At 54.1% G+C, this 25,407-nt stretch overlaps 2 protein-coding genes across 16 annotated transcripts in view; one reads left to right on the top strand and one right to left on the bottom strand.

The window, feature by feature from the left end:
- The window catches only part of PACC1 (proton activated chloride channel 1), a 161,125-nt gene that overhangs the window by 107,617 nt on the left and 28,101 nt on the right, over nucleotides 1-25,407 (top strand). For 13 of the 15 annotated variants that reach the window (XM_051821320.2, XM_051821316.2, XM_070055261.1 and 10 more), the window contains one exon: nucleotides 24,677-24,773. Coding sequence is in view for 2 of the 15 variants with exons in the window: in XM_002717522.5 (XP_002717568.1) it covers nucleotides 22,535-22,570; nucleotides 24,677-24,773 (133 nt within the window). In the remaining 13 variants the exon portion in view is untranslated. Of the gene's footprint in view, nucleotides 1-22,361; nucleotides 22,571-24,676; nucleotides 24,774-25,407 lie in introns of those variants that run through there. The other 2 variants (XM_002717522.5, XM_051821311.2) reach the window with 1 other exon arrangement.
- On the bottom strand, nucleotides 868-12,336 carry NENF (neudesin neurotrophic factor). The gene is made up of 4 exons (XM_002717410.5): nucleotides 12,095-12,336; nucleotides 3,278-3,338; nucleotides 2,163-2,266; nucleotides 868-1,271 (listed from the first exon to the last, which is right to left on the bottom strand). The coding sequence occupies exons 1-4, from the start codon at nucleotides 12,281-12,283 to the stop codon at nucleotides 1,095-1,097; spliced, it is 531 nt and encodes a 176-aa protein (XP_002717456.2). The 5' UTR covers nucleotides 12,284-12,336; the 3' UTR covers nucleotides 868-1,094.

Below are 25,407 nucleotides of genomic sequence, written 5' to 3'. Positions count from 1 at the left end.
TAATTCCAGCATCCTGCTAACGTGCACCTTGGGAGGCAGGAGATGATGTCACAAGTGGTTGGGTCCCTGCCACCCGTGTGGGAGCCCCAGGGTGTGTTCCTGGCTCCTGGTTTGGCCTGGCCCAGCCCCAGCCATGGCAGGCCTTTGGGGAGTGAACCAGCCGATAGGAGTGCTCACTCACCTCTCTCTCTGTCTCTCAGATAAACAATTTTTTAAAAATGTAGTTCTGAAGCATGTTGTAGAAACATAAGTCGTGGTGTGGGACCTTTTGAACAAACACCCAGGAGAATGCCTGATGTAGGCACTCTCTCGGGACAGTTACTCTCTATTTTTATTAAAAAAAAAAAAAAAAAGTTTATGTCAAAAAGATTCACCTCCACTGTACAACTGATTCCCAGCATCGGTCAAATGCAAGGCTTCTTGGCACCTGGGAGCCAGTGGGGCGGGGTGGAGGGGGCTGCCCTGTGCAGGACGGGATGCTCAGTGGCACCCCTGGCCTCTAAGTGCCGGCAGCACCCTGCGCTGGGACAACCCAGAGTGAAAAGAAGAACCATGTCCAGACATTGCCCGATGTCCCCTGAAGGGAAAAATGCTCTCCCCGAGAAGGCCCGTGTTCTGGAGTGGGATCTCAGTCCAGCCTAAGGTGTGCACACCTGCTCTGTGGAATGACTGGCAGCCGCCCCTGCTCCCACTGGACCCTGCCCCTCCTGAGCCCTGCCCAGTGCGCAGGCGCAGGAGCTGGCTCGCCCCCACTCACTGCCTTCTCCATCGCCCCCTCCCATCGAGGCCCCCAGGGAGCAGCAGCGGAGGTCAGCACCGGCTCCCCAGTGGCGAGGCTCCAGGGGAACAGCACACATGGAAGCATTCTGTTGTAAGAATAGCACATTTATTTTTGTTCTTATTATAAAGCAAACACGGTCACGGCTGAAAATGTGGCCCATACGGAAAAGTATAAAGGAGAAATGAAGGTCACTTGTGACTTCACCGCCGGCCGGCGCTGGCATTTAGGAAGCGTCCTGCTTGGGCTGTTACCACCAAGGGTGGCAAAGGTCTGGTTCATTGGCATCTGGGTGGCCCAGGGAGGGTTCGGAACGTCAGAACTCATCCTTGATGTCAAAGTGGGGCTGGTCTTCCGGCTTGAAGTCCAGGTTGGGGCTGCCGTCCTCGTTGAGAATCCTGCGGGCTGTGTAGCCCACGATGGGGTACTTGGCCTTGTACACTTTGGTGAAGACGTCATCCAGCGACTCCAGCTCCTTGGCCGTGAGTCCCGTCTAGGGGAGGGGAGGGCAAGAAACACAGGAGATGGGGATGAGTGAGTGGAGTTTGGCTCCGCCTTCTTCCCTCCCGGCCTCACGCTCCGCACACGCCTTAGGCAAAGAGAGAAACACCCCAACAAACCACAGTGGACGGCTGACTTTTACAGATAACTCTGGTCGGGGTTGGGGGTGGGCACCGCTTTTCATCAGCCGCTGTCTGCCTGACATAGGAATCAGAGTCCAAAGACCCTCCACCCACCCCACCCGGGGGCGAGGTGCGATGAGCGCTGCCCCCACCTGCACCGCTCCTCCTTCCTGGCTACCCCCCCTTCCTAATTTCTTATGGTTTCCATGCAGCTGTGCCTCAGGGGTCTGACCCAGTGTCCCAGTGTCAATCTGATGTCGAGCACAGCCGGGGAGAAAGCCAGTACCGCTGTGGGGACTGCTTAGACCCCAAACACTTTGGCTTTTGCTTTGTTCTGTAACGCTATTCTCTCCATCAGCAGAACGCCGAGCAGAGAGGGAGGCCTTGCTTCCCGGCCCAGGCCATCCACTGAGCTACTGAGTGGCCTAGTAGGTCTCCAGAGAGGAATTCCAAACCCATGAAACCAGGGAGCAGCAGTGGGGGATCCGAATGGGGAGTGGATTGCCCAGGCACGTGGGGGCAGCTGTGAAGATCAACAGGTTGGGTCACAAGTTCACCAGAGTCTGGACTTGACCCTGGGAGCACTGGGGAGCTATGGAAGGTTTCTGAGTAGGAGCGCCACAGTAAGGTGATCACTTTCCAGCCCCAGTGGACTGGAGGGTGAACGGCCTCCTTAAGAAACTTTGGTCCTGTTGGGGATGGGGTGGGGGGTGGGGCCGAGGAGGTGGGGCATTTTGACAAAGGTTGCTGTGCCGGCTCACAGTGTCATGAGTGAGGTCTGCAGGGTCCAGGGACATCTTGGCCACCCCTCGGGTGGAGTCCTTCCCGGTCAAGGCGTTATAGGGGGCTCCTCGTCCATAAAACTCTGCAGTGGGGAAGAAGGAAGAGGCCGTGACTTGGGTGTGTACCCAGAGCACCAGGAGCTGCACACAGGGGCTCCCTGCACCCAGCCAATGCCACAAAAGACCCCGGGGACAAGCAAAGCAGCCGAGAGGTTGGATTCCACTAATGCAAAATGTAAAATAAGTCACACAGGCTGAGAGGGGATTTTTAGAAAGTACAGAAAATAGTCTCTTAAAACTATTAAGAATGCAAACAAGAAAAATGGCCAGGGGCTGGCGCTGTGGCACAGTAGGTTAAGCACCTGCCTGTGTTGCAGGTTTTCCATATGGTTGCTGGTTGAGTACTGGCCACTCTGCTTCCAATCCAGCTCCCTGCTAATGCGCTTGGGGAAGCAGTGGAAGATGGCCCAAGTGCTTGGGCCCCTGCCACCCACACAGGAGACACAGATGGAGTTTCAGGCTCCTGACTTCAGCCTAGCCCAGCCCCGGCTGTTTGCAACCATTTGGGGAGTGAATCAGCAGGTGGAAGATTCTCTTCCTCTGTCACTCTGCCTTTCAAAATAAATAGTTTTAAAAAAGAAAAAAAGAAAAATACCCGGTCTTTTTAAATGTTGGTAGGAGCCAAGTCCATTTCTGTCTAGCAGTGTTAGGTATCAAGGAGGAAATGTTGCAAAACTACCTCCATGGCACCACTTGCAGAGAAACCAGTAAACCGCATTTAAATGTTCTACACGGTTCTATGATGGCAGCTCTTTGCTAAGGCACATTCTGTCTACTTCACCTTGGGGAAACCCTCAGTTTGAATTCGACTCTACGGGCGAGGTAGAGCCGTGGAAGGCTTCTGAGTGGGAGCGTGGTATTACTAGGAGAAACGCTGTTAGCGTGAACCACTGACAGACATGGACTCAATCAGGTCAGTTAAGATGGGAGGAAAAGGACGCGCCAGCACCCCTTCCCTCGTCTCACACCTCCGAGTGCCCACTCTGGCTTCTGAGCTTTCCAGAAGTAAGGACTCCCAATGCCAAGCCACTTACCCTTTCCGGAAGTGACATCAAACACCACGCCCTTCACTGCCAAGTAGATGGGCTGATCTTCCTAGAAAGCAGGGGAGAAGCTGTGAAGGGGAGGCCCAGAGCCCCGCTCTTCCATGCAAGGGAACGAACGCTCCCATCCCAAGCGGGCCCAGCACAGCAGAGTCACGAGGCAGCCTGCGCTGAGGCTCGCCACCTGCCTGGGCAAGTGCTTGGGGAAGTGATAACCACGATAAGAGCACACAGTGCCCCCCCCCCCTTTTTTTGACAAAGGATCAGGAGCCGAAGCAACTTCCTGCAGATACAAATTCAAATGCCAGATCATGAGTGATTTAAATCGGTCCCAACTCCCCTGCATCGGTGGACACACATCTCTGTGTATGATGAACCTGGCGTTTTACTACTTGCAGGTGATGGGACCTCACGTAAGCACTTCCACACCTGAAATAACCAAACAGCTGTCACTCACACAGCTCCCTGGGAGCCCATCTCCCGCCAGTGCTGCTGCGGCATTTGGCGTTTGCAGCCAGGGGGGTTTCCCCAGCCCTTGGAACTGTAAATGGGACTGTGATGAAGGTCTCCCTACAAGGCACTTTTACAATTTGGAGGACTATTTCCAACCTCATTTTTGCTCTGTTAGTGGGAATCAAAATCAGGGGTGCTACCACTAGGGATGCAGAACCTCAGCCAGAAGAGGGAGCCACCCGTGAGTCCAGGGTGCTCAGGCTCTCCAGGCACCAATGCAGGGCGCTGCCTCGGGGCGGGGCCTCAAGGTTCTTGCTGGTGTGGCACCACAGTCAAGGGCTTTCATGACCACGTGTGACAGAGGAACTGAGGCTCAGAGAAGTGAGGCAACTTCTCCTGGCCACATAGCCTCTAGGGCTTTGGCTTTGGGGGTAGCACCTGCCTGCCTTGCAGGGATGCCGAAGGAAACAGTGCGAGGAGCAGTGGCAGGCACAACATGGGAGCTCAGGGGACAGCTGGCTTTTGTTATTCCCCAAGAGGCTCCCAAAAACAGCCCCTTGGGGGACACTCACACCGCCTCTCCCCCCCCACGGGCTGTTTTGCTGGGTAGCACCCTGACTTTCCTCCACTTTGTCCTTACAACCAGCCTTGAATGCTAAGAGTGGGGTGATGTATTTAGTTCAACTTTTAAAAGTGTTTAGCAGCTAGAGTTTCCTTGTAGCATTTTGTCGTATCTACCATCCTGCTTTTGCTTTGATATTTATTCCTTTTGTGCCTGCAGGCATCTAAACAACATTCGTGTACCCAAAATAGCACCCAAGGTGGTACTGATACTCCGCTTCTGCAAGAGCTACTACTACCTTCGCATTAAACTGTACGGGGGGGGGGGGCGCATGCACGTTTGGTTCAGCCGTTAAGGTGCTGCTTTGGATGCCTGCATCCCACGTTGGAGTGCCTGGGTTCAAGTCCTAGCTCTGTTCCATAGTCCCGCTTCCTGTAAGCGTCACCGTGGGAGGCAGCAGATGACGGCTCAAGTACTTGGGCTCCTGCCACTCACACAGGAGGCCTGGACTGGGTTCCTGGCCCCTGGCTTTGGCCGGACCCCGCCTTGGTTTGTTGGCAGGCATTTGGGCAGTGAACCGGCAGACCCAGAATGGATCTCGCGCTCCCTCTCTGACAAATAAATAAAAAGGAATTCATTCCAAACTATACCCTGAAGGTGTAAGCACTAAGAGGAAGTCGCGGTGAGGGGAGAGAGAGGGATGAGTGGTGCCTTTTGAGGCGTTCCTGAAACGCAGACAGGCGAGGACCCAAGTTATCCGAGGAACACCAGGGGCGCGGGGCGGGGCTTAGCAGGCCCAGATAGACAGATGGACAGCCACCTGGGCGGGGCCTCAGGCGGGGCTCTGTAGCAGAGGGTGGGTGACGCCCAGGGAGCAGAACAGCGCTGTGAGGAACAGACACGTCCAGTGCGGCGCCACAGACCCGCTCGGTGCAGCCTGACACTCCGTGTCCGGGGCCTCGGCCGCCACGGGGACCCTCTGCTGCCGGCACCTACACGGATAATGATGCGTCCTTTATCTATTCATGACAGGAGGCCATGAACGGCAGCGGGAGGCTGTCCCCCACCCCCCCTTTTTAGCTTTATTTATTTATTTGTAAGAGTTATACAGAGAGAGAAGGAAAGACAGAGAGAGAGAGAAGTCTTCCATCCACTGCTTCACTCCCCAAGTGGCCGCAACGGCCAGAGCTGTGCCAATCCGAAGCCAGGAGCCAGGGCCCTCCTCCACGTCTCCCACACGGGTGCAGGGGCCCAAGGACTTGGACCGTCTTCTGCTGCCTTCCCAGGCCATAGAAGAGAGCTGGATCGGAAGTGGAGCAGCCGGAACCCTAACCGGCGCCCACATGGGTTGCAGGCACTGCAGGTGGTGGCTTTACCCACTACCGCACAGCAAGGGCCCCACTTGTCTGTTTCTAAGAAACCAAAGGAGGAGCCACCATGATGGCCACACTCCTAGCACAAGTTTTCCAGTCAAACAGGCCCAGGGTTGAGCCGCCATTTATGAGCTGTGTTGCATTGAGCAAATTCCTTAACCTCTCTGTGCCTCTGTAATAGAACAATGAAAGTGCAGTTGTGGAGATTAACCATGGCAATTCAGGGATGTAAATGTTGGTTTCCTTTATCCTGCTCTCAAGTGTTGAAAGTTAGGAGCTCAAAGGAAAATCAGCCAGGAGGTAGGAGTCTAGAGATGTTCCTAAGGAAAGCCGGGGGAAATGTGATCCCCGCGGCAAAGAGGGACTCCAAGGAATCTGCAGTTACCATTAGAAGGAGTCTGGGAGATAACCCAGCACCTTTGTTTTAGATATGAGACTATCTAGGCCCATAGGGGCTAGGTGATGTGTCCAGAGTCACGGAGTGAGTTAGAGGGAGGGCAGGTTAGGGGACCTGGAGGCTTAGAACCCAGGGCCCACTGCGCTGTCTTGTCCAGCCTCTCTAGAGGGCGCACTAGCAGGACAGGGCACTTGTCTAAGACACAGAGACAGACAGTGGAGTCTCCCGGGAGGTTCACCACAACTCAGGGACCCCCAGGAAGGACACAGGGAACCAGGAGCACCGCCCACATCCATGAGCCAAGGGCCTTCATGTTGCCTTGGGTCGTGGGGCTGCCTGGCCATCTGGCCTTCTCCCTGCCGTGGGCATCAAAGCAGGGCCAGTGGAGAGCGCATGCCCACTACTGTGATGGCTGGGACGGAGGGTGCAGCCTCACCCCACAGCTGGAGCAGGGGCCAAGCCAGACAGAGGGGCTCCTGGGCCTCTCAGAGCCTGCGCCAGGGCCAGGGGCAGAGGAGTGCATCTCTGATGATGACTCTTGGAAGAGAGGGAAACTCTGGGGAGGATTTTCCTGCAGAAGTAACCCTGCCCTCCAATAGCCACAGGCCATGGTTTTCTACAGCAGTTGGCAATGGTAGCCTGTTAATGGGGCTTAAATGAATTTAGTGATCTGACAACAGAGTTCTTAGAAATGAAGTAAAAAATAGAAAACATCGGAGCACATCACATGGACCAATAATAAATACAATGAATCAGATGTCTTGTGGGAACTCAGCTTGTCCTGTGCATGAATCAGGGCCCCTCTGTCTACTGATAGCTGTGCGGTTAGGGTGGTTTCACTTCCTTACCCACCTGCCTCTAAGAACCTTCACTCTGGGCACAAGGCTACCTCAAAATGTTCATGCAAAAATGGAACTGAAAGGTAAGCTTATTGTGCAAAAAACTTCTTCAAATCTATGTGTTTTTTTTTTATAATACACATTATCCATGAACATTTTGAATACCCCTTGTATCCATGGATTTCAAACTTTTATACACCTAAATAAATTTTTAAAAAAGTGTTTAGACAAATACAGAGAGGGAGAGCTTATATCCACAGGTTGTCTCACCAAATGCTTGCAATAGCCAGGGCTGGATGAGGCCAAAAACAGGAGCCAGGAACTCCATCCAGGTCTCCTGCATGGGTGACAGGAACTCAAGTAGTTTGACCATTATTCGGCCACCTCCCAAGCACATTATCAGGAAGCTGCATTGGATGCACAGAGTAGCCAGGACTCAAACTGGTGCTCCGACTGGGACGTATGCATCCCAGGTAGGAACCTAGCCCGTTGCACCCCAATGCTCGCCACCCCATTATCTTTACATTCCATGTGTATGACCTTTTTGAAGTATATGCCTTTTGTCTTCCCGGTGACCCTTTTGGATCATTGTTTTAGGAAAGCAGGAAACAAATAGAACCTTGGCCTCTGTTAGAGCAGATTCCAAGGAGAGGGGTGGAGCCCAGGTGCAAGGACCCTGGGATGAGCCCAGACATTGCATTTGCACAGAAAAATGCTGACGTCTCGGGGGGCCTCGGCAAGCTCTGGGTCCAGGGTTGCCCTCAGGAGGTTCCACCAGGCGAACCACATTTCTGCTCGGGTAGCACTTTGCTACCTTCCTCAAGGAAACAGTGCACCGTTGGAACGGCTCACTGCCTGGAGTGACAGGGAGAGGAGGTTCTCGCTGATTCACTTTCTTTGTACAGGGGCACAGTTCCATTCACCTCTGCCATGGACTGTGTAACCTTGGGCAAGCGTGCCTAGTTCCTTATCTGAGAAATGGGGACAGTAACAACAGCACTGACCTCCTGGGGCTGTGGTCACCCTTCACTGAGTGGGTGCACTGAAGCAGTTAGGGCTGCGGGGACGGCTGGGGTGGCCGTCCCTGTGTTTGGCAGGTGCAGCGCGATTAAGGCAGAAAATGCGTTCTCCCAGGACGACGAAGATCAGTTCTGCACTTGGAGGGCAGAGAATGACGGCCCCTCTGCTCTAGAGGGGCATCTGCAGCGTCACCCCCCCTCCCCCCGAAGCTAATTGCTTCCCGCTATCTGCAATCCTCCTACATCCTTTTCCTACATCACTGGGGCAGGCAAAGATAGCACTGCCTTGTCTTGGTTGTGGAAATTCTGAAGATGCCAGTGGCCGACAGGCAATAACCTTGGCCGCCAGCCCGGGCTTGCAAGTGTGTATTTCAGGTGGCCCAACACTGACCAAATTCACAAGGGGCTTGGTGCTTTTTTCAGACTTGATATATTTTGGGTACAAAGGGAGAGCAGTGAAATTCACATTTACTGAGCATCTACTGCACCAGGTGCTTTATATGTTACATATATTTGCTTATACTTACACCTGTCACTTAACCTTTTAACTTACTTTCATTTTATTTGAAAGGCAAAGAGACATCCCAGCCAGCAGCCATTGTGGGCATCTGGCGAGTGGACCAGTGAGTGGGAGCTCTGTCCTCTCTTTTTCTTTCTCTGCCTCTCAAATAGTACATATTTTTAAATATTCAAGGCACAATGCCTCTTTTTTTAAAAAAAAGTTTTTATTTATTTACTTGAAAGGCAGAGTTACAGAGAGGCAGAGGCAGAGAGAGAGAGAGAGAGAGGTCTTTTGTCCTCTGGTTCACTCCCCAGATGGCCACACCAGCTGGAGCTGCACCAATCCGAAGCCAGGACCTTCTTCCAGGTCTCCCACATGGGTGCAGGGGCCCAAAGACTTGGGCCATCTTCGACTGCTTTCCCAGGCCATAGTAGGAGAGCTGGATTGGAAGTGGAAAAGCCAGGACTTCAACCAGGGCCCTTACGGGATGCCGGCACTACAGGTGGCGGCTTTACCTGCCATTCCAAAGCGCTATCCCCACACTGCCTCTTTTTACAATGTTTTAAAGATTTATTTGTTTATTTGAGAGGCAGAGACAGGCAGAAAGGTCTTCCATCTGCTGGTTCACTCCCAAAATAGCTACAACAGCCGGAGCATGGCCAATCCAAAGCCAGGAGCCAGGAGTTTCTTCTGTGTCTCTCAAGTGGGTGCAGGGGCCCAAGCACTTGGGCCATCTTATACTGCTTTCCCAGGCCATAAGCAGAGAGCTGAATTGGAAGAGGAGCAGCTGGATCTTGAACCGGCACCCATATGGGATGTTGGCACTGCAGGTATAGGCTTAACCTACAGTGTCACAGTGCCAGCCCCTCAAATACTAATTTTTAAAAATAGTAGCTAACATTATTAAGGTTTCCTGTGCTAAGCCCTTGTGTTTTGCCATCTCATTTAATCCTCACAGATTACCTGTATAAATCAGGAACTCACTGTGACTGTGGAGAAGGTCAGGGTTACGTGTCAGTCTGGACAGACTCCCGTACCCAGCTAGTCACTCACTCCTCTGGACGTCGCTGCCATGTGTTTTGTGGATGTGGTTAGCATCCATACTAGCTGACTTTACATAAAGGAGATTATCATGGAGAATATGGGAGGGCCTGATCCTATCGGTTGAAAACCTTCAGGTTTCCCTGCAGATGAAGAAATTCCAACAGCTTCACACCACAGCCCGCAGCCTGCCCTGGATCTCCAACTTGCCCAGCCAGCTCCCACGATCATGCAAACAAACTCCTTGCAATAAACCATATCTATCTATCTCCCTATGTGCTACCAGATCTCTTTTCTGATGGAACCCTGACTGCTTCAAGCATCTTACAAACAAATCGAGACTCCAAAATGTTTAATAATTTGCCCCCAAATCACACAGCACCACAGGGACTCAAACTCAGCTATGATCCAATGCTATAGTGCTCTAGGACGACCACATAATGTATTGTGCAAACCATGACACCGCCAGGAGTGAAAGGGGATGCTATTGGTGATTATCCCTGGGTAACAGGCATAGACCAGAACCATCTAGGACAAACTGCAGCACGGCACAGCGCTCACTCGCAGCCTCTCTCTCCCTTGTTCTCTCTTGGCTCTCCTCTGCCTACAGAACTGCCTAGAGTTCTCAGAGCTCTACCCCAAAGCAATTCTCTCCTTCTCCTGTTTCCATCTCAAGCTTCTCTTTCCTTCCTCTAGTTAAGTACCCATCTATAACACCAACACCAAAAAACCAAGGGCCTTTCTTAGTCCTCATCCCGCAGCCCCCCACCCTGTTGCTGTATCCTCCATATTTTTTCAAGATTTATTTATTTGAAAGACAGAGAGGGGGAGAGGGAAGAGGAGGGAAAAGAGAAGAGAGGGTCAGAGATCTTCTACCTGCTGGTTCATGCCCCCAAATACCAGGAACAGTCAGGGATGGGCCAGGTCAATGCCAAGAGCTGAGAACTGCGTCTGGGTCTCCTATGTGGGTGGCAGGGGTCCAATTATTTGAACCATCACCCACACCTCCCAGGCGCTCTGATAGGTTAAGCAGGCATCCCCAACAGCAGCTTAACTTACTACTCCATATGCCTGCCCCTGTACCCTCCATTTTTAACTCTCCCTTCCCTGAGGTTCTGTGCTTAGGGTCCCCAAGGTCACCCCCACCTTGGGAAGAACTCGAAGAACTCAGCATATAGTTGTACTCAGGGCTAGGAGGGTACAAGGTGACACAGGTGGAGACTGGGAAAACCCACTTGTGGGCCTCCCTTTGCTCCTCCCTCCCGCACCCAGCAGGCTCTTCCCACAGAAGCAAAAGGCAGCAGCCTGGCCCATGCTTCTGCCTGGGGGAGCCCAGGGCAGACTCAGCACCCAGAATTTTCCCTAGAGGTTGGCCAGGGTGCCCGGCACGGTGAGTGCTCAACACAAACCACACCATCTATACACATGGCCTAGGCTGAGTCACCCTTACCCATTAGGGAAGGGCGGGAACACGAGGAATCCAGCACCAACCCAAGGCCAACCTTCCAAGGAGACCTTTGGAAGCCAGCAGCCTGCTCTGGTAACTCTTTCTGCACACATCTGGCTGCACCCTCGGCTGGGTGTCCCTCAATACCCAGTCACATCCCTGTCGTGTCTCCCTCCCTCTGTGGCCTCACAGCGTGATGCCCACGCTGCCCATGGTCAGGCTTCTGAGTCCTCTGCCCCATCAAAGGCCAGGGAGCTCAGGAGCTTGGAAGCCCAGACCCAAGTGCTTTAATAGAAAATATCCGGTCCCTCCCTGCTGGACCACTGTCAGAGGCAGGCCTTGGCTTCCCCCTCTAACAGCAGGAGATTGGTGTCAGCTCTGAAATCCCTTGGGACTATGCCCCCCCCCACCTCCCTAATATCAGGGCCCAGGGCCCTTCTCACCGAGAGCATCTTGTTCCCACACTCTGCAACCATCACACTGGCCCCAGCAGCCCAGCTGGGGGCCTGGTGAGTTCTCCTGCCCCTCCAGACCACTGACTGAAGCTGGTGTGTGGCAGGTGTGTGTGTGTTCAGGGCAAGGAGGAAGGTGTCTTTGGTAACTCTGGCTCCCCCCAGCTCCATCTCAGCCTACAAGGGCGCCCACGCTGAAAGTGGGTTTGAGAAGTTCCCTGCACAGATGGCCTGGGAGCCAGGAACGGCGGGTAAAGGAAGAGCAAGAAAAGCCCGGATCATCCCTGGAGCTGCCTCAGTTCCCACCTCGCCCAGGGAGCAGGTGCCCTCCCCCGTCCCCCACGATGAGTAGGCAGAGTGGCCCTCCCCAGCCGATGCTAACATTAAAAACAAAATAATTCTGAAGCTCATAATAAGACTGCCAGGGGAAAGGCGGTTCGACCCGGACGCCCGGGTAAAGGGAGAACGCGGGACAGGGGTACGGGCCATAAGTAGGGCGCCCCGACGGTGGAGGCCTCGCCCTCAGCCCCGGCCACCCGTCCCGGCCTGGGGAGAGGCCCAGCCCGGGCCCTGCGCGGAGCCCAGGATCGTGAGCTCCGGGACCGCCAGGTGGCCGCCGCGGGCCGCGCGCCCTCAGGCCTCCCTAGCCGCGGACGCTTCCCGGGGTCCCGGCTCACTCGCAGCAGGCGGGACTCGGCCCGCGCCCCCCAGGCCCGCGCCTACCTCCTCCCCGCGGTAGCGCGCCAACTCCTCCTCCGTGAAGAGCCGCACCGGTGGCCCGCGTTCGGCGGGGCGCGGCGTCCGCCCGGCCCCGGCTGCGGGCAGTCCCGGGGCCAGCGCCAGGACCAGGGCCAAGGCCAGGGCCAGCGCTGCCAGCGGCCGTAGCCGCAGCCCGGGCGCGGGGCCGGCCATGGCGAGCGCGCGGCGCGGGGCGAGGGCGGCCGGGGCGGCGGACAGCGCGCTCCGCCCCGCCCGGGAACCCCGCCCCGCGGCCCGGCCGCCCGGAGGGCTGGGGCTGAGATCCCTGCCTAACGCCCGCCCGCCCGCCGCCCACCCGCGCCAGGCACTTAGCTGTGAGGTTACAACACCGGACTGCTTACCGGGAGCGACAGGTGTCAAGGAGGCCGCCTGACGTCCAGCACTCCTGGAAAGTGTATTTATAAAACAGAATCCCAACTTTGTTGTTGGCTGGATTTTGTCTTTGGCTGAGTTGTTACCCTGGTTCCCGAGGGTCACAAAGGGGAGGGTTGCAAAGGGGAGGGGCACAGCAACCAAGATGCCCTGAAATAATAGCTAATGTTTGTGCAAAGCTAAGCTCATGAATGTATTAAAAAAAAAAAAAAAAAAAAAACTGTTTTCTGAGGGCCTCCATGTACCAAGCCGCCGAGCGCAGGTCGCTGAAGGAGACAGATCCGTGTCTAGGTGGAGCAGCTTACATTGCAGGGGGAGACAGATACGGAGTCAGGGACAGAAGCTAAGTCACACATACTTTAGATGGGGATGAACAGGGAGAGAAATACAGCAGGCCGAAGAGATAGGGAACATGGGGGGGGGGGTGGCATTTTATTTGAAAGGCAGAGGTGGGAGTGGGGGCGGATCTTCCATCTGCTGGGTCATTCCCCAAATGCCTGCAACAGTCCAGCAGCCAGGGATGAGCCAAACTGAAGCCAGGAGCCAGGAGCTCCATCTGGGTCTCCCAAGTCGGTAGCAGGGACTCCTGCACTTAGTCAGTCAAGGGCTGCCTTCCCAGGCCGTTAGCCGGAAGCTGGATTGCAGGCAGAGTAACTGAAACTTGAATCAGCCACTCTGATATGGGATGCAGGAGCCCCAAGTTGGTGACTTAACCTTTGCCAAACGCTGGCTCCCCCAGGGTGGGGGAAAGGGGATCCCTTTTAAATAAACTGATCAGGGAAGGCCCTATTGGGAAAGTCATATTTGTAGAAAAGTCTGCAGGAGGTGAGAGAGCCTGGAGGGAGAAGCAATCCAGGCCAGAGGTCAAGAGCATGAGTGGAGGAAGAGAGTGCCAGCCCTCCAAAAAGCAGGGAAGAGGGCAGGAGGTGAGGCAGAGTGGGGGGAATGGATCTGGTGGGGTCTTACCCTCACTTTTAAAAGACTTTGAGGCCGGCGAGCGCCGAAGCTCACTAGGGTAATCCTCCGCCTTGCGGTGCCGGCACACCGGGTTCTAGTCCCGGTCGGGGCGCCGGATTCTGTCTTGGTTGCCCCTCTTCCAGGCCAGCTCTGCTGTGGCCAGGGAGTGCAGTGGAGGATGGCCCAAGTGCTTGGGCCCTGCACCCCATGGGAGACCAGGAGAAGCACCTGGCTCCTGCCATCGGATCAGCGCGGTGCGCCGGCCGCAGCGCGCCGGCTGCGGCGGCCATTGGAGGGTGAACTAACGGCAAAGGAAGACTTTTCTGTCTCTCTCTCACTGTCCACTCTGCCTGTCAAAAAAAAAAAAAAAAAAAAAAAAAGACTTTGAACTTTGAGTGAATGGAACAAAGGAATGAGTTGACATGTTAACCAGATAGCTCTGGATGTTGTGTTGACGCAGACTGAAGCAGGGAAGCTATTGCAAAATTCCAGGCCGGAGAAGTGGACCAGAGCCGTAGCAGTGAGAAGTGGGTGGGATTTGCTGAGCCATGAATCTCAGGGTATGAGGGACAGAGAGGGGTCACAGGTGATCCCAAGGTTTTCTGCCTGAGATGCAGGAATATGGCACTGTCATTTTACTAGGAGGGGTGAGGGGTGGGGCTGGGGAGAGGAGGGAGAGGACCAAGGTCAGCTGGGGCTTGCTGAGTTTGAGACGCATATTGGACATGGAAGTGGAAGGGTCAAACTGGCAGTTGAATATATGGGTCTGGCACTGGGGGAGAGCTCCGTGCTGGCACCGGGAGGTTTAGAATCAGGGGCACATGGGTTATATTTAAAGCTGCAGCCGTGGATGGCTGGCGTCGTGGCTCACTTGGCTAATCCTCTGCCTGCGGCGCCAGCAGCCTGGGTTCGTGTCCCGGTTGGGGCGCTGGATTCTGTCCTGGTTGCCCCTCTTCCAGGCCAGCTCTCTGATGTGGCCCGGGAAGGCAGTGGAGGATGGCCCAAGTGCTTGGGTCCCTGCACCTGCATGGGAGACCAGGAGGAAGCACTTGGCTTCTGGCTTCAGATCAGCACAGCGCACTGGCCACAGCAGCCCTTCAGGGGGTGAACCAATGGAAAAGGAAGACTTTTCTCTCTGTCTCTCTCTCGCTGTCTAACTCTGCCTGTCAAAAAAATAAAAAAGCTGCAGGCGTGGCTGAAGCTGACAAGGAAATGTGTTTGGGTAGAAAGGAGAGGAACAAACACTGAGCACTTTTCCACGTGCTAGTTTGTTCATTCCTCACCATGTCTCTGAACAGAATACAGTGCGCCGTGCCTCGGATGCAGGTGCTAGAAACCACAAGGCCCTAGTTTCCCAGTCTCCTTAGCTGAAACTTTCCTGGCCCCGCTTTCATGTTTGCAAAGCAACCTCTTATTAAAATTAGCTCACTGAATTGAGTGGTACAGCTGGCCCTACAGGGTCCCTAATCACCAGACTCTTGAGGTCATTTAACTCCCCTGTAAATAACATCTGGATATTCAGTCCTGAGTGAAGGGGTTCCTTTTCCTGGAACTCTAGATCCTGAGAAGAATAGTAGCTACCACCTACACAAAACCCCTAGACTGACTGGAGCTCACTTTCTTATTGTTGCAATTCCCTAAAAAGGGGACAGCCTTGTGGTGCTGCGGGTTAAGCCTTTGCCTGCAATGCACCCATCCCAAATGGGTGCCAGTTTGTGTTCTGGCTGCTCCACTCCAGATCCAGCTCCCTGCTAATGCAGGAAAAGCAGCAGAAGATGGCCCCAGTACATGGGCCCCTGCCACCCACATGGGAGACTTGGATGGAGTTCCAGGCTATTGGCTTCAGCCTGACCCAGCCCTGGTCAATGGGGACCATCTGGAAGGTGAACCAGTGGATGGAAGATCTCTCCCTCTCTCTTTCTCTAGCACATTATTGCCTACCGATCAAAGGAGAGCCACAAGCACTGTAGACAAAGCAAGGACTTGGATGCGAGCTAAACACCCACCTCTCAGCCCCAACTTCAGCCTCTGAGAACCTGTATGCCTCATCCACTCTGGGAGCTCAGGGATGAAACAATAGCTTCTTGCTGTGTTATTTGCAAGAAACACCTCCTTTCCTCCGCTACCCCGACATCAGTACTTGTCTTGTGTGTCAGGCAAGTGGACCTAGTTTTAGGGGTTCTACAGCAATTTCTCCAGCCAGTTTTGGGGGTGTCCTATAACATCCCAATGGCATAAAAACTAGTAATCCCTATTTTACAGATAATGAAACTGAACTGTGGGGACCTTAAACTGCTTGCCCAAGGTCACACAGCAGGCGGCAGAGCCAACACTTAAGCCCAAGCTATGTGTCCCCAAGCCTGCCTCTCATCACCAGGCTGTCCATCTCCCCAGTGAGTGTGTTTCACTTATTACTTATTTACATATTACTTATGCATCTTACTTATTCCACAGAATGGGCTGCTACTGCCGAGTGACCTCAACAGCACCTGTTCCCTGTCTGTATCCCCATGCCTACGTCAGTGACACACCTGCCTCTGTCATAGGATTGTGCTGAAATTGGCAGAGACGGTGGACGTAGAAGGCTGTGTCACCATGTGGGGCAGTATCTGCGTGACACCCTGTGTGACACTGTGTCGCAGGACCTTGGGGTTGGACGAGGCTCTTCTAAACCCCCCAAGGAGAGTGTTGTCCACTTCCTGTCTCACATGATGTTCCTTGCTCCCATCTCTGCTATGTGGGGTGCTGCCTCTGGCCTTGAGTCCTTTCTCTTGCTCTTCTCTATGCTAGGCACCCCTTGGTCCTCTGTAATTTCTACTGATCACGTCAGGCTTCCCCTCCCGGAAATGCTGACTGTGGGTCTCCAGTTAAATCACGGGTCTGTATGTCCTCAGATTTCTCCAGGGGGTGCACACACACTGATTTTGTGTGTTCTACTGGAACCCAGGATTATTTCTCAAAGCACCTAGGATTCAACTCTTCTTGTTGGGTAGGAAGTTAGAAATGAGCTTATGTGGGGGAGAGGACCCTAAGGAAAGCAAAGCACCTGTGGACAGGAATGTGGCAGGCTCAGGAGCACCTTGGAAGCAGCCCAGAGTCCTGCCTGCACCCCAGTAACTTTATAGGTGGTCCCAGCCTTCCTCCCAAGGAGGGCTCCCTGGGAGAATCCTCTCTGCCAGGCACCAAGTGGGTTACCCAGCCTGATAACATTGGGCAATAACACCTTGCATGGAATTTTACCTATTTCACACCCAGCAAACTCTTTGTTGAGAAGAGAGGGGAGAACTGTCCCCCACCCCCGCCCCGCTTCATTCCCTTATGAGCCCCAGTCTGAACACAAACTGTACTCTCAGCCTTTTCCTGAGCTGCCTGCCTGGACTACCTGAGCCGCCTGCCCGGACCATCAGATGTATTTGTCTCAGCTCAGCTCTCTGTCCTCTGCTGAGATGCCTGCCTGGGCTGCCAGATGTATTCTCTTCATTGAACTGCGTAACCTTGCTTCCCCTGGTCTGAATGGCTGGGCACTCTCTCACATTCCATCTGGAGAGGTGTCCCTCTCTGTTCTGATGGATGCACCACCCCATTAAACCTTGCTACCTTGCTAACCACTCCCCTCTGTCTCACTTCTGAATTCTTGTGTCAAGACAAGAACTTCTGTTCCAGCCATCTCCACTAATGTTCTGGCTGAAACAAAATGGCTTGCAGTGCAGGGAGTTGGTCACACCTATGATGCGAGAGGCTGAAACAACACCCCAATGGCAACTCAGAAATTAGCAACAGTAGGAAGTGGACATCCTGCCAGTGGAGGTGGGGTCTAGAGCTTGGGTCCCCTGGCTGAAGCCAGAACCATACAAGGCCTTTTGTGTGAGGGGCTGGAGCCATGGAAGGGGAGCTGCTAGAGACACCCAAGCAAGGGACAGACAGACTCCCACGTGTCCCTGCCCTCACTCCCTCCAGATTCTGGCAGTACTTCTCTTGACTGGGCCTAGGGGAAACATAGCCCATAGGACCAGTCCCTGCTAGCCAGAGCTGAGCAGTGGAAGGCAGGACTGGATCTCAGCGCAGACACACTCAGGCCCAGCAGGACCCAGCTTCCACCATCCGGCCTGGGCCCGCCTCTCTGACAGGGCAGGTGCCACCTGGGAGACTAGCGTGGAGTCCTTGGTTCCTGAGTCCACATGGCCTAGTCCTGGCTATTGCTGGCATTTGGGGAGTGAAACAGAGGATGGAAAATCTCTCTTTTCCTCCGATCTTCCATGCTTGCCCCCTCCCTCCCTCTCTCTCTTTGTGTCTCTTTGCCTTTCAAACAAACAAATAAATCTTAGAAAATGATAAGTGTTAGGAAGAACAAAAGTAGGGCAGGGGGTTGCTGGAAATGGAGTTTGCTGCTTTAACAGGGTGTTTAGAGAAGGCATCCGAGATAAGCTGACAACTGGAGAAAGATCTCAGGGATTGTCCAGAAGGAGGCCACTTTGGGCACAGGGAACAGGCAGTGCAAAGGCTCCGAGGCCAACCTGTGCTCAGCCTGTTGGAGTTGAGTCGCTGAAGTATTAGGAGAGGTGGTGGCTGAGGGACACACTCTACTGGGCCTTTTGGGCCACAGTGGGGTGTTTGGCTTTGGAGGGGTTTTACCAGATGTTTGATTTTGCTGAACAGACCCTCCCTGGCTTCTGCATTGGGATCGGACTACCATGTGGTAAGAAGGGAAGTAGAGAGACCAGCCAGGAGGCTGCGGAAAATGAGCCTTGAGAAATGCTGGTGACAGAGGTGGTACAGGTGGTCAGATTGTGAACGATGTTTTAAAGGAAAGCCCACTGGCTTTGCTGATTTCCATGTGGGGTGTAAAAGAAAGCGAGGAGCCGGATGACTCCAGGAGTTTTGGTGACAGCACAAAAGAGGGTGGAGAGGAACTTCATGAGAGAGACTGCAAGGGGCAGAACTGGTGGAGAACTCTGGGGTCCAGGGCTTTTTTTTTTTATTTTTTAAAAATTTATTTGAGAGACAGAGAAAGAGAGAGACTGACAAACAGGTAGTGGGTAGAGAGTGAGAGAGCGAGCGAGCTAGCTCTCATCTGCTGGTTCACTCTCCAAATGCCTGCAGGGCCAAGTTGAAGCTGGGATTTGGGAATTTGAGTCTTCCACGCGGGTGCCAGCGACCTAACTACTTAAGCCATCTGGGAGCACATAAGCAGGAAGCTGGAGTCAGGAGCCAGAACCAGGTATTAAACCTTGACATCGGGCTTAATTCAGGACACAGGCATCTCAGCTGGTAGGCCAATCACCTGCCCAGCCACATTCCACTACTCACATGTGCTAGAAGGGGTCCTAGGTCTTTTCATCTGATACCTCATTTAACCAGAGTTCTATGAATGGGTAGTAATGTTCCTGTATTACAGATGAGGTAAGTGAGACACAGGGAGATTAAAGTCTCCCCAGATCACAAAGTCAATCAGTGGTAACCAAACTGAGGACCCGTCTGGCCTCAGGGTTGGAGCTTCAGTAGCTACCCCAACCCCCCAACTGCTGCACGTGGACATCCAGTGGAGGCACTGCTGAGCCTCGGGGGTGCATTTGTGTGGACTTAGAAATTGTGTTCATTTCATAGGACTGCTGTGCCAAAGTACCACAGACTGGATGGCTACAAATAAAAACAAAGCCAGAAGTGGAGGCAGGTGTTGTGGCCTGGTGAATTAAACCACTACTTGGGATATCTGCATCCCATATTGGACTGCCTGGGATTGAGTCCTGCTCTGCCTCTTGTTCCAATCTAGCTTCCTGCTAATGCACTTGGAAAGCAGCAGATGATGGCACAAGAACCGAGTGCCTGCCGTCCATGAGAGAGGCCTGGAGGGAGTGAGTGTCTGGCTCTTAGCTTCAGCTTGACCCAGCCCGGCTGTTGAATGTTCCATTCATTCTCTCCCTCTTTCACTGGTGCTCTGCCTTGCAAAGAAATGAAAACTAATAGATCTTTTTTTTTAAAAAAAATTAGTAATTGCTAATAAAAATCCCAGAAATGTATTCTTTCAAGATTCTGGAGCTTAAAAGTTAGAAATCAGGGAGTTGCCAGGGCCAGGACTTCTCTGAGACTCTGGATAGGCTCCTTCGTTGCCTCTTTCTGGCTTCTGGCAGTGGCAACTGGAAATCCTTGGGATGCCATCTGTTACTCGGTCAAGGGCTGCAGCCCAGTCCCCGGCAGGTGAGTGATAAAATCCACCCTCGCTTGCGACTCCATGACTTCCGCCTCTGCTCTGTTGGCACGTGGTGTTCTCCCTAAGTGTTTGTCTTCACACGCTATCTTCCATCTTTTCATAAGGACCCAAGCCCCATTGGATGAAGGGATCACCTTACTCCAGTGTAATCATCTTCACTAATCACACCTTCAACAACTCTATTTCCAAATAAGGTCACATTATGAGATATACGGGGGTTAGGACTTGAGCATATTTCTTAAATTGTCTCTTTATTTTTAAAAAATATTTACTTATTTGTTTATTTGAAAGGCAGAGTTACACACAGAGAGAGATCGATCTGCTGGTTCACTCACCATTTTGGCCTCAATGGCTGGAGCTGGGCTGGTTCAAAGGAGCTTCACCTGGGTCTCCCACGTGGGTGCAGGGGCCCAAGCACTTCTACTGTTTTCCCAGGCACATTAGCAGGGAGCTGGATTGGAAAAGGAGAAGCCAAGACTCGAACTGGGATGCTGGCATCGCAGGCAGCGGCTTTACCTGCTATGGCACAATGCCAGCCCCGAATTGCTTCTTTACTTTTAAAACATTTATTTATTTTGCCAGAGAAATAAAGACTTCAACATACTTTGAAGAGAAACATTTTAGTTTTTTTTTTTTTAAAGATTTTTATTTATTTGAAAGTCAGAGTTACACAGAGAGAAGAGAGGCAGAGAGAGAGAGAGAGAGAGAGGGGTCTTCCATCCGCTGGTTCACTCCCCAATTGGCTGTAACGGCCGGCCTATCCAAAGCCAGAAGCCAGGAGCTTCTTCCGGGTCTCCCATGTGGGTTCAGGGGCCCAAGGACTTGGGTCATCTTCCACTGCCTTCCCAGGCCACAGCAGAGAGCAGGATCTGAAGTGAAGCAGCCGGGTCTTGAACTGGCACCCATATGGGATGCTTCAGGCCAGGGTGTTAATCCACTGTGCCACAGTGTCGGCCCCAGAGAGACACATTTTAACCCATAATGCAACTCCTTAGGATACAGAAGATAATTCAAACTGTGAGTCTACAGGAGACCATTCCCTTAGGCCCTAGGCAGTGAGTAGAAAGGAGATGGAAGATGGAGCTTTGGGGGAGGCCTCCCTGTAGAGCTGAAATGAAAGACCAGCAAAGGCGACAGAGAGAGCAGCAAGTGAAGTAGCAGCAAAGTGGGAGTGTGTAGTGTCCTGGTGGCCAGGGGAGGACAGCGTGGAAGGGAGGACAGGTCAGCCAGGGCCGATGCAGCTGGAACATCTAGAAAGAGGAGTTAGAGGGACGCCCTCTGATCTGACAGCCATGAGGTCATTTGTGACTTTCACCAGCACTGTTCCTGCAAAGGGACTAAAGCCTGATGGGTGTGTGCATGGAAGGGAACAGGAGGAGCGAGGACGGAAAACTGTGTATTTCCACGTTCACAGCCTGTCTTTCCACACTAGCACGGCCATCTGACCTTGGGCATCTGATTCATTTCTGTAGGCCACTGCCCAGCTCTGAATATTATATCAGCCAGTGTCTCCTTCAAAGGTGGCCGCCTGCAAGTTTCCACTTTGGTTGCCTCCACAGAGTAGAGAGATATCACAGGACAGGGGTGGATTCCTTTTGTTCCTTCTAGGTCTAAAATTCTGTGGTTGTGTCTCTTGTTCTCTCAGCCGCCCTTGTATTAAATAAGGAATTTAATTTGTCCTTTGTTCCCATTTACTTGTTTTGGCAAACAACTGTTCCATGAAATGGCTGGAATAAATGTTCCATTCACAAATTTAGCAAACCCTTGTTGAGTACCTACAATGTAATGGATGTAGGAGGCGAGGCCCTGAGACTTCCCAAGGCTAACACTCTGGTCTGGAACCTCTGATGTGGCTGGTGCCCCGTGCTTGCCGCTGCGGGGGGGAGGGGGGTGCTGAGTAGCCTCAGTGGGGAGGGCTGCAGGCAGCAGCTGTGCGCTACACAGAGTGGCATTCACCCAGGCCTAACAAGCACCCTCTATCCGCCTCAAGGCCGCACAGAACAGCTGTTCAGGCAGCGGGAGGGGAGGAAGAGGCTGTGGGCAGGTTCACCCCGCCGCAGGGCCAACACCCAGTTCTTTGCTCCATTTAGGGCTTGAGGTTTCTGTCGTGGTTGACCAGCACCTTTGGGTGGTTCGCTGGTGCACCATGCCTTTTGGCTCTGCCAAGGCCCCGCGAGGCAGGGCACGGCTTAGCAGCTGCATTAAGGTGAAGAGAGGAGCGAGGGCTCGGGGTATTCCGAAATTTGCGGATGAGGAGCAGGCCTGGGGAATAATGGAGAGAACGTGGATCTCGTAACTCATTCCTGGATGCAATAAGCTTCACCTGATCCCTGGCCTCGCCCTTCCAGAATCAAGGCATCTCAGTTTCCCGAGAAAAGCGCCCTCCCGGATCACACCGCTTTCTAACATACTAAGTGCTTTCTAGGTGTTTATTAAGGGTGTGAAGAGCCAGGCCAAGCTTCCTCCTGGAATTCTACACAGACAGGCCTTCCCACGCACCTGACCCAGCCCCGTTGTTCCACTGCCCACTCATTTTCTCCGTCTCTCCCGCTCCAACCAAGACGGGAAGCAGGAGACGCACGGGTTCGTGCTCTGAGGCCCGGGTTGCGCGCGCCGTTTGCCACCCGCGGCTGCCGAGGCGCGCCTCGCCCAGAACTATATTTCCCAGCAAGCTCCTCGCGGTCCCCCCGCTGCGGCGAGAGCGGGGCGCATGCGCCTAGTGCCGCCACGCCTGGTCTCTGAGACGCTCCTCGGAACCGGTTTCGCGTCGCCGAGCCGGCTGGTCCCGGCACTGCGGCTGAGGTGTTCGCTCGCTGCACCTCCCTGGAGGTAGCGGGGTCAGGCGTGCCCCAGCTCCGGTCAGTGCCATGATCCGGCAGGAGCTCTCCACATCCTATCAGGAGGTAGGAGGGAGCGGGGGAACGGAAGGGAAGTTTTCTTGTGAGGCGGGGACCCGGGGGTCTGCGGGTGGGCGTCCGGGCTGCGCGGCGAAGGCGCATCGGAGGCCGGGGTCGGGGCGCCCGGAGACGGGTTCTCGGGGCCTGAGGGGGTGCAGAGGAGGGAAGCGGGCGCCCAGCCGCCCCGGATGCTGCCGTTCGCCTGGCCGAGGGATGGAGTCAGGTCGCCGGAGCCAGCAGGTGAAAGCTTGCAGCGGCTCGGGCCCAGTGCGCGGCGTGGCCAGCAAGTGGAAGCGCCTGCGTCGTCCTTGCGGGTGGGTATCGGGCGAAGCCCCAGGGCCCCGGGGGCCGGTGGTGGACGGGAATAATGACCTCTCGTCTCGCCGGCCGCCCAACTTTGAAAAAGCGCTGTCGCCGCTGCTCGCTGCAGCCGCACCTCCCGCGACTTCAGCGGTCACTTACCAGTTCTTTGTCTCCTGTCTGCCTTGCTGAGCTTCCAGCCTTTCCTTCAGACCAGCGCTTGCTCCCGGCTCCCCCCGCCGTGTTAGCGCCAGTGCTCTGCTCCCCTCCCCCTCCCAGGCCCCCAACCTCGGTCAGCTTTGCGGACCTTTCTCGCCTGTTCCCCGCACCGTGGCCCCGGCGGCACTTGCCAGGGTCGCTCCGTCACGCACCAGCAGCTGTATCTTCCATTGCCTTTGCCATCTCCCCTCCCGAAAAGTGCTTAGTTAGCTCAGTGCCTGACAGGCGGAGACCCCTCCCTGAATAACTCTTTGTTTACAGGACGTGGGCAGCTCCAGCTTCTTAGCTTCAGGGTCTTGGCTAAATCACACCCTGCACCTGCCATGCAGACATGGCCCCCTCCCCTAGCAGGGCTCATAAAGGTGCTACCGAAATCCAGGTAGTCATCCTGCTTGCGAGGGGGAAGGCCAAGGATGCAGTCATTTGCGTTTTGGGGGCACCCTGGTGGTGGAAGGCATGGAAAAGCCCCCTCTCCGGAGGTGAGTTTTTAATGACTAAGCCTTGAAACCTTAAGCGATGACACTGTGAGCCCAAGAAAGCGCTGAGACAGCTATCCCCTTACTGTGCCTCCCAGCTCGGTGGTGGCTCCTCCTCCAGACTCTGGCCTTGAGCTTCCCTGCCCTCTTAGCACTGTGGAGACTTGCTGATGGTCTTCCCTTCTGCCCTCCTTAGTGACATCCCTTCCCCCACTTGATAGATGAGAGCCCTGATCAGGTGAGGTCGCCCTTGCCTGCCAGCAAGCTGCTAACTGACACTTGTCACCTGGACTGCCTGTCACACTTGGTTCTTCCGTTTGCAACCAGAGTGAGTGGACTTCAGCCAGAGTCCCAGACAGCTGATTCCAGCTTCGCTGTTCCTTTTTCCTCTCTCAGCAGACCCCAAGCCACATTTCCTCTTCCTTTGGGAAGTGGTTAACACCATGGGCTTTAGATGTAGAGCAAGCTGGGTTTGACTGCTGGCTCTTTCACTGGTTGTATGGCCATGGGAAGCATTGTGGGTTGAATTGTGTTTTTGGAAAAACAGGTTGAAATCCTAACTCCCATCACCTGGCTTGGAACTAGGGTCATTGCAGATGTGGTTAGTTTAGGACAAGATCATGCTGGAGCAGGCTGGGCCAGCAATCCAACATGACTAATGTCCTTAAAGAAGATGACCACGTGAGGATGCGGAGAGAATGCCTTGTGAAGGTGGAGGTGGGAGATTGGATGTGGCCACAAGCCAAGATATGCCAAGGGTGGCTGGCTTCCCCAGACACTGGGAGGGAGGCGTGGAACAGATTCTCCTGCAGAACTCTTCAGTAGGAACAACCCTGCCAGCACCTGGTTTTAAGACCTCTGGTCTCCAGAACTGTAAGAAAAGACATTTCTGTTGTCTGGAGCCACCCAGCGTGTGGTGCTTTATTATGGTAGTCCTCGAAACCCAATAGGAAGTTTCTTGAGCTTTACTTTCTTAATCTGTACAATTGGTATAACACACCCTATGTCATGTGGCTTCTTTTCAGACAGTTGACTAGTGCTTTTACTTCCTTATTCTAATCTGGAAAAGCAAGGCTGATGGAGCTGACCTGTTTGCTGTCTTTGCTCTTCCCGCTAGCTGAGTGAGGAGTTGGACCAGGTTGTTGAGAACTCGGAGCAGGCAGACGAGCGGGACAAGGAGTCGGTCAAAATCCAGAGTCCGGGCATCTTACCAGGTGAGTGGGTTCCGTGCTGGGGGTGCAAGTGCTGGAAGTGGTACTGTGCTGTTGCTGCCGCTGGAAGCTCCAGCCCAGGCATCTTGCCAGCTGTGGGAGTGGAAGAGCCCCTTGCCCGGGACCTTGGTGTCTGGTGTCAAGTATTGCCCTAGTTTCACAGCCATACATATTTAACCAGCCTCGGGACAGAATGTGTAGCGTGGTGTCTGCTCTTGTCTGTAGCCCAGTTGGAGCTTGTTCCTGAGGCCCGGGCACTGGATACAATGGCACATTGCTTTGCGTCTGTGCTCTCCCATGCCTCCTTTCCCAGGGAGCTTCTGGCAGGTGAGCCTCTCATATCTGGGCCACGTCCAGAGCTGTCTGGGAGGCTCTCCAGGCCCCACCGTGCTGCTGCCCCACTGGGTGAACAGAGGCCCGTGAGTCAGTTGGCATCTCCTGGAGCCTCACAGCTGCACCTGTGGGCTGCTCGCTCCTGGATACATCTGCTCCCTTAGCTTCCCTGCTGGAACTCCTCAGCTTACTCCTTCCAGACGCCTTTGCAGTCACCCTGCAGCCTGTGGGGGGTTCAGTGACTACTGTGGACCTCCTCCTATCGCTTCTTGGCTATCTTACCCAGGCCTGCTCCCCTGCTGCA

The sequence above is a fragment of the Oryctolagus cuniculus genome, chromosome 13 (assembly GCF_964237555.1).
Source record: "Oryctolagus cuniculus chromosome 13, mOryCun1.1, whole genome shotgun sequence".
NCBI classification, from domain to species: Eukaryota; Metazoa; Chordata; class Mammalia; order Lagomorpha; family Leporidae; genus Oryctolagus; species Oryctolagus cuniculus.
The sequence above is the reverse complement of the archived record's forward strand: the minus strand, read 5'-3'. Positions and strand labels throughout refer to the sequence as shown.